Source organism: Etheostoma spectabile, chromosome 6, assembly GCF_008692095.1.
Source record: "Etheostoma spectabile isolate EspeVRDwgs_2016 chromosome 6, UIUC_Espe_1.0, whole genome shotgun sequence".
In the NCBI taxonomy this organism is placed as follows: domain Eukaryota; kingdom Metazoa; phylum Chordata; class Actinopteri; order Perciformes; family Percidae; genus Etheostoma; species Etheostoma spectabile.
This window is the reverse complement of record NC_045738.1, coordinates 12,759,333-12,767,800: the sequence shown is the minus strand read 5'-3', so window position 1 is coordinate 12,767,800 and position 8,468 is coordinate 12,759,333. Positions and strand designations below refer to the sequence as shown.

Genomic DNA, 8,468 nt, shown 5'->3' with positions numbered 1-8,468 from the left:
GTGTGTGTGTGTGTGTGTGTGTGTGTGTGAACCTGTAGGTCAATTTTCTTACCATTTTCTGTTAAGTTGCTCCCATGTGGTGAGAGAGACACACAGTGTTGATCTTGGACTCTTATGTGGTTGGAGCCTCTCCCTCGCAACACATCTGCTATCTGCAAAAGATTTGAAGTCTCTTACAAACTTGTGTGCACAACCTAAAGTGAGTGTCAACTACAAAAAACAACTCTTGAGCCAAATAAACTCTGCACCATTCAGCTCTGTCCTCTAGAGGGAATGATACACAAATTTACTTTCTATTTCTGGCTCCAAATATCTTTTCCTACTATCCTAACCAGTGCCGTTAGAGAGAGACAGACATCATTTTGACAATCACAAGGAAGTCGTTTAGAAGTAATTTGGCAACATTTTTTAGGGTTCACTGTTTTCTTGACACTATCAGAATTGTCCTGAAGCAGCAACTCACAACCATAAAAAAGGGCAAAAACAAACAGTACAGTAAGAATGACATTTCAGCAAGGTATGTTTTATTATGGACATTTTCTTTTTCTGTCATTCCCTCACTCACTTTCTTGTTCTTGGCCACCATCACAGGGGTATCGTTGTGGTAGTTCTTGATGCTGCTGTCAGCTCCGCTCTTTAGCAGCAGGCGCACCGTGTCCACCTGACCTCGACCACAGGCACTGTGCAGGGCTGTGTTCCCACTGTATGACTGGCTGTTAACATCACAGCCACTCTGCAAGAGAAAAACAGAAGAAGTTGACACAGATGTGATTCATAGAGAAAGGCAGAGGAGACGCAGCTAAGCACAGAAAGTGAAACAAAAGATAGATCCACGGGGAGGGTGAGTTGCATCTGATAGGAGAAATGAAAAAGAGAAAATGCTTTACAGGACAGGTTAAGAAAGGAGAAAAGATCTGTGATTCTGCCCATGTACAACACATCTGCTAAGTTCTGATTAAAAAGTTAAACTTTGCATATTTTTAAAGGTCTTATCTATAAGATAAAAAGAATGGGAAACAGACTTATCAAATAGAGTTGAGTCACAACCCTTCTTTCCCCTCCATCCTCCCTGCCCGCACACCATTATTACCTCAATGAGGAAGTGAACCATGTCTGCGTTATTGCTCTCCACAGCGTGCATGAGTGGACTCTGGCCACTTTTGATGTCCTGATTATAGAGAAGAAGAAAAAAGCACCATGGGAAAAGTCAGAAGTTGCAGAGACGGTACATGTAAAATTTTGTGACGTTGTGAAACATAGTCAGTGCTGAGTCAGTGGAGCACAAAGACGGACCATTGCATTGATGTCAGCGCCTGCATCCAGCAGCATTTTGGCCAAATCTCTATGGCCACGCAGCACCGCCAGATGGAGAGGGCTCAAACCTGAAAACAGGGACAGAGTAGAACCTGAATTTCACTGTGAGCAAATGCAAACATACACATAGACACATACAGTGTGCACAAATCCAGATGAATGCATATTCACACTCCTGCATTAACCTGTTTGTACATATACTCCACACACAGTATATCAGTAAAACCTGAAAAATGCACCCCCCCTTCTCTTAGTCTTGATAAAACATGAAATCTCAGATTCTAATTAATTAAAATTAAATTAGGTAGACTTTGTTATCCAGTTAAAGTTGCTGTCATGTCATTAGATCGGATGCCTACATACCAACTCAGCTCCATTAATGCTCATTGTAGAAAGAGGAGCCTGTGTGTATTTTTGGGCCTTCTCCCATATGCAGAGGTGTTACTTTCACACTAAAAATGTCTCCTGATGCGGTGACATGACAGGCATACTGGGGAGATGAGGCAATGCGCCACTACATCAGACCACATGTCCTCTTCTTTTCCCTCCCATACACCCCAAAACAACCAACCCAAACCCCTACCTGAAAAAGAGTTCACATTTCTTATATCCCCCAAACAACTACTAATGTAGTCTATGTAGTTGTTCACTTATTTGACCTTGTTTCTGCTTGCACATGTATTGCAAATTATGCTGTATTACTGTAAAGCGCATGCAATATCTAGATGTAAATGTAAACTGGGTGATGTGAGGAAAATCCAACTGACAATGGTGCACATTTTCATTCTATAAGTAGCAATGCTTAGACAAAGTCTATTTATTATATCCTAATGTAATGCAACTAATTTGATTATGACTTTGCTTGTATTCATTAAATTAAGAACAAAAAAATCACTGAGGAAGAAATGGTCAATCACAAGGCTTTATTAGATTGAATAACTTAATGATAAAAGCTAGTGAGTCATCCAAGATCTGTCTTTGTCAAGAACAACTCCAATGCAGAACAGACTAAAGAGCTTCTTCTGTGGACTACAACTTACCATCATAGTTTCTGATCTCCAGGCATATGGAGGATGAGGAGCGAGAAAGCACAATTGACAGACAGTCACGCTGGTCATATTCGCAGCAGAGGTGGAGCGCTGTTTGGCCGTTACGGTCTAAGGCAGCAGGGTCGGCCCCGTCTCTCAACAAAGCCTCCACCATGTTTGCCTGCTGGGTGATCACTGCCAGATGAAGAGGGGTCTGAGGGGGCGGATGAGAGCAAAAATGACAGTTTAGACAAACCAGTGTATTCAGGTCTATAACCACAAAATGTCTCTTTAAATAGTTTTCATTTTTTACACTGCAGCACACACTAGACACCATTCAGAGAGCGTGAACCCCCTACTAGTGCTGAACAATGCTCCCATTCTCTACTATCATCAAAGATATCATTCCTATCTCTTAAAATCTGAGATAAATATATTAATTACTCTGTATACTCTTGATGTCATTACTTTAAAACAAGTATCCATCTTAGTGTCATTGTTCTGACTAAACATTCTCGTCCAATAGTGGAAATCCCAGATTGTGGTTTCCAGCAAATGTAATAATGTGGTCCCTTACTCAAGGCTTTTTTGTTTACATTCTTCAAATTGCAAATCCATGAAAGGAAAGTAGTTTTATATTTTGGAAAAATACACTTTCTGGAGGCGAGTTAAATGAGAAGATACCGCTACTGTCTATGTGGCTAACATGAAGCAAGAGCCATGAGAAAGTTAGTTGAGTACAAAGACAAAGAAACAGCTAGATAACAAAATCTGCTTACCAGCATCTCTAAAGCTAACTAATTAACATATGTTGTCATTTGTTGTTTGTTATATGCTATATAATATTGCTATATAAATACAGCACATTTACATTTACATTTATATTCAGTATATATGCCAGTCTTGGTTTGGTGCTTGTATAGGCAGATTTGTTTTATCTTTGGACAGAGCCATGCTAGCTGTTCCCCACTTTCCTATCTTTATGCTAAGCTAACCTTAGACCTGAAAGTGCTTTCCTCTAAATCTCAGCAATAAAGCCACATTTTTTTAGATATTCTACTGCCAGAAAGACAAGTTAATTGTTATATTATAAGACCCATGGAGAAAAGTGGGAAGGTATGAATTTCCCAAATCTTCCAATTACCACATTCTTGTAAGTGAGGTTGGAGGAAGAATGCCATTATTTCTAGTATAGGCCTCTTTTCATTTCTAACCTGTTCTAGTTCAGAGACACAATATAAACCGTGCCCATAAGGACAAGCCAATGCCTGGTATAAATAAACAAGGAACCATGTCTGGTAAGATTATCGTTATTACATATGTGAGGGAGTTCATGGCTGCCGTCACAGTAGCAATACGCTACCTATTTTAGCCTTAAAGTCTGACCTTAACTGTTACCTTAATATATGTTTATTTAGTTTGTTCATATGTTAAAGTTAATGATCACAAGGTTTAAATCATCTGTAAGCCTAACTATTCCTCAAATTGTTGATGTGAAGCAAATGAATGTCTAGTGTGATAGAGTCATTCATTTTGGCTGTATAGAGCCTTCAGTACTGCCTAGTCACTTGAGCCACCCCTGCCTTGTTCTAATTTGAGGGGCGGGCTTCAGGCCTATATAGACAGTCAGTGGCATTTGCTCGAGACGGAGAGAGCATGAGGAACACGCGTAAGGAACACCGGAGGGAGTAGGGCGTAAGTCCGTTGGATGCCCTCCACAATGATTTGCTTTAAGGTCAAAAGGAAACAGTGGTTTTGTTTTATGTGATCGTCTTAACTCTCCTGTCAGTTTACTTTTATTTTGTGAAAGTATTTTGTTTTTGCTGTCCGTAATTTAGGTTATTTTTGTAACACTATTTTGCTGTATTGGCCGTACTTGGGGTGAACAATAAATACCCCATCTTTTCAACATCATTTTGGACTCACCTTGTGTGTTTTCACCTGCTCACGAATACTTTCTACATCTACCTACAACAACACATCAGATAGATAGCCTACAGGCACATTTACTCCATGCCTATTCCCAACACATCAAACCCATGCATGCCAACACAATGCCAAAATTCTTAGTTATCAAGAATCACATCAAAGTCCATAAAAATAGCCGACCGTCAAAGATGAGACCTTTGCACCATATATCACAGAGCAAACAACAACAGCAGCAACTGTAGCGTGAGACTGTGTGATTACGTAATTCAAAATGAGAAGGGAACCTGTTCTGACAAACAGCCTGCAAGGGCAGGAAAAACAAAGTACGCACAGTTGACCTGGTGTTTTCCAGGATGAATCTACTACGTGCTCAATGAATTCACTTGAGCAATCTAGGATGTTCCTATGGGTGAGGTCAAAATGTATCATCCTGTTGATAATTATGTTAACTCTGGCCATGGGGGGCACTGACAACCTTCTTTTTAAATTAAGCAATGCAATAGTTTACTCATAGAGGGAAGTATTATAACCTGGAATTTTTAGGTACTATTTAAGTTACACAATGAATGCAGCAATCAGGAACAGATTGTTGTTCCAAGTTTCACTTTTGCTGTATTGTTACTGTACTATACTCTGTGTGTGTGTGTGTGTGTGTGTGTGTGTCTGTGTGTGTGTATGTATGGGTTGGGGATTTGTTCCAGTAAAGACTATTTAAAAAAAAAAAAAAAAAGTGGAGAGCGTCTCTGAGGAATTCCTCCAGTGTGTCAATACCAGTGTTCCTCCCTTTAGCTCTTGTTTCCCTGAATCCTGTGAGTCACTCACACACACACACACACACACACACACACACACACACACACACACACACACACAAAATCATATTCTCCTGAGAAATTGGAAATCCTATTATCAGTCATTGCGAAAAGAAGCCATAATACTATTTTGACCCACAGCACCAATGAAACATGTATGGTTGAATTCTCTTCAACTATTTCCAGAACTACAGGAATTACCTTCCACACTAAGGCCTTTTAAGGCCTTAAAAATAGACCTCTGCGAGTTGGCAGAGTCTAGCTGTGGCTTCCTGTAAAGAATTTCTAAGTGACTAAAACAAAAATCCAGCAAAGATAAAAGGAAGGGGGGAAGGGAGGGAAGGGTGTGCACGGTGTAGAGACGGAGGAATGAGGAAGAAATGGAAGCAGCGGAGGGGAGTCCAGGGGAAAGACAGGATAGCAAGGGAAAATCCCTTCTCTTTCCCTTGGGTCTGTCCTTGCACACTTGCATCCCTACAATATGAGCAGATCAACATGAAGGAGGTAAAAAGATGAGCGGAGGTTTCTAAGCATGAAGAACAGCCTTGGGCTGTAGGCAGTGCCAAACACAAAGAAAAGTGCATGGCAACACTAAAGGAGATAGAGACTGTTTAAGAGACTTTTGTGGTGAACACTATAGGGTAAAGTCAGTCTTGTTGCACAAAATAAACATCACACACTTTTACGTCAGAGCTGTTGACAGTTATGCTGATAGCATCAGTCAGTTCATCAGTTAAAAACCCTGACTTATCTTAAGATATATGCAGCGAGATATGAGAAAAAAAAGAGAGCAGTGAGAGAGTAAGACAGGCAGAACGACAGCACAAAAGAGAGAGAGAGAGAGAGAGACACGCGCAAGGGAAAGTCCCTGTAAACTACCCTCTAAACCAAGGTATGTTGAGAAACGTCATGTGACTTCTTGGAATAGAAATACTAAAGCACATACACACACACACATCTCCTCGTGTACACACACCCTCACCCTAAAAAAATAAAAATGTTATGTTACCAGCATGCACCTAAACAATGTCATGTGAAAAAAAGATTTCAACAGTACAGAGGATGTGACCATTTATAGACATGTCTTTATAGATGTGATTATTGAATTGTTACAGAACGTCTGCCTGCTGCGGTAGAAGTAACAAAATGCACTTTAATGGATTATTTAAATCTAAAGCAAATTAGTGCATGTTTTAGTATGGGTGGCCCCTGGGGATTCAGTCCCCAAACCCCACTAGTGTCAGTGTCTTTCAGTACACCATCAGCTGTGGGGAGAGCAGCAAAAAGTTGACTATCCTGTGTGTTTGTGCACAGCCTACTAGCGCGACCCAGTGTGGGAGTATCAAACAGCTGTGTCTCCCATCATAGTAGTTCATGAGGTGACACGAAAAGCAAGCACTGACACTTGCACAATTGTTTAGTTACAGTACTGATAGTAACACTCTGTCAAAAAGTTCCATATGCAAACCCACAGAAACTCAGGATTTGTCATCAATATTGGATAATACGTATTTTATGTTTTTCTTTGTCTTTGGGAAGTTGGCCCGTGCCAGAAAATGTGTTCAGGTCTGTCTGGTAAACTTTATATTTTGAAAAAGTTCCCTTTTGAAGTCTGTTCTTAATGCCTGGTATACAGTTGAAACCACATGATCTGGTAGGCAAATGACTGTGATGGGTGCTGAGCCTGAAAATCTCCCTTTTTGGTTATAATTGCATATGGCATAATATATGTGAGCGTGTGAAAAGAGTGTTTGTGTGTGTATGTGTGTGTGTGTGTGCGTGTGTGTGTCTTTCTTGCGTGCGTGCAGGCATACATTTTATACACAGGGTAGACACAGGATATCACAAAACCTATGCTGTCAAGCCTCAGCGATGAGGAAAGACAACAACGAATGATAGCACCAGCGTTATTTCTGGTAAGCGAGACTGTGGTGTCCTGTGTGGTGTGAAACCCCAGCCTTGAGAACTAAAGCTCTGCATGGCTCAGGTGCTTTCTCTGCTGAAGGAGGAAAAAGAGAAAGCTGGCAAAATGCAGAGCAGGAGGGTGAGGAGGTGGAGACAACAGAAGGAAACAGTGTTGGCTTAAGGCCAGTGGTTGGGACAGCCCTGAATTGAGAAACACTCCAAGACAATTCTTTGTGTACATTCCAGTAAAGTACACTGTAGTTTATCCCTTTTGTTGAGGTTACTATGCAGGAGGTTGAAGGGCACAGTCACTTTTTCATAGGAAAGATTAGACACCACAGTCAAAGTTCATTGAGTGCATTCACTGCATATCATTGTAAATAGCCAAAGTTGCGGTGGACAAGGAGTTTTGGACAGGATGTGTGCAGAAAAAGCTAATTATGTGCTTGAATACGAGTTTAAAATGACATGTTTGCAAGTTATGTCATGTCACTTTTCCAGCCTGTTCATGTAGTTAGGGCCAAGACATAAGATACCATGTTACAAAATAAAAGAAAACACTGGAAAACACAGCCCTTCCCAGCATGTGAAAGGCTTTGGCTTGTGGCAAGAACAGGTGGAGAAACCAGGAAGGGTGAATTCCACTGCATAACCATCAAACACCATGACCGTAAGAGTATGTGATAACACGGTGCAAGGCAAGGAGGAAACCAAGGCACTTCCTCTTTCATTCTTTTCCATGTTACTGTTATCAGAAGGGTGAGGCAGCAGGGGAATGTGTTTTGCATGCTGTGGTTGCCGGGGCAGAAAACCCCATCACATTTCAATTCTACATCTATCTTTCATCATTTTATACTGACTGATCCTGAGTGTTATGAAATACAACTAAAACATTGAAGAAAAACCCTTTCCAGTGGATTTGATTGCTGCCACATTTGAAAGCAAGACAATATTCTTACTCAAATGCCATACTATTGGTTCAAATTCTGCATTTGTAATAATAGCAGTTGTGTGTGCATGCATGTGTGTATTGAAAGTGCATTTGTTTTACCTGACGAAGGTTGTTGTAGACATCAAGTCCTCTGTGAGCCCACAGCAGGAGTTGAATCAGTCTGCAAACAATGGCCAACTCCCCCTGCACCACAGCTATATGGAGAGCTCTGAAATAATTACAAAAAAAACAGAGCCATAAAAAAACAGTTGAAAGAGAAATTTTCTGAAGATTTCAATAGGTTTTTAAGTGGGTCACAGCAGGCTTGTCCTGACATGACATTGTGACCCTCTGACACTTATGGCTTTTTTCCACTGCTGGTAACAGCTCGACTCGACTCGCCTCAACTCAACTCGACGCATTCTGCGTCCCTTTTCCATTGCAGATTGAGTAACGCCTCAGCGTCGCTGGTCACCATAGCTATGCGTGATGATGTAATTTTTAACGCAACTCACAACAGCACGTCGGCTACTCGCCACAGCCAGAAGA

General features: G+C 41.0%; 1 protein-coding gene across 1 annotated transcript in view; it reads right to left on the bottom strand.

Moving 5' to 3' along the window:
• bcl3 (BCL3 transcription coactivator) overlaps positions 1 to 8,468 on the bottom strand; it is an 18,738-nt gene that overhangs the window by 378 nt on the left and 9,892 nt on the right. The window contains exons 3-8 of the mRNA XM_032518728.1: positions 8,040 to 8,148; positions 2,355 to 2,556; positions 1,294 to 1,382; positions 1,091 to 1,168; positions 566 to 733; positions 53 to 152 (exon numbers count right to left, since the gene is read on the bottom strand). Of these exons, the coding sequence (XP_032374619.1) occupies positions 53 to 152; positions 566 to 733; positions 1,091 to 1,168; positions 1,294 to 1,382; positions 2,355 to 2,556; positions 8,040 to 8,148 (746 nt within the window). The remainder of the gene's footprint in view (positions 1 to 52; positions 153 to 565; positions 734 to 1,090; positions 1,169 to 1,293; positions 1,383 to 2,354; positions 2,557 to 8,039; positions 8,149 to 8,468) is intronic.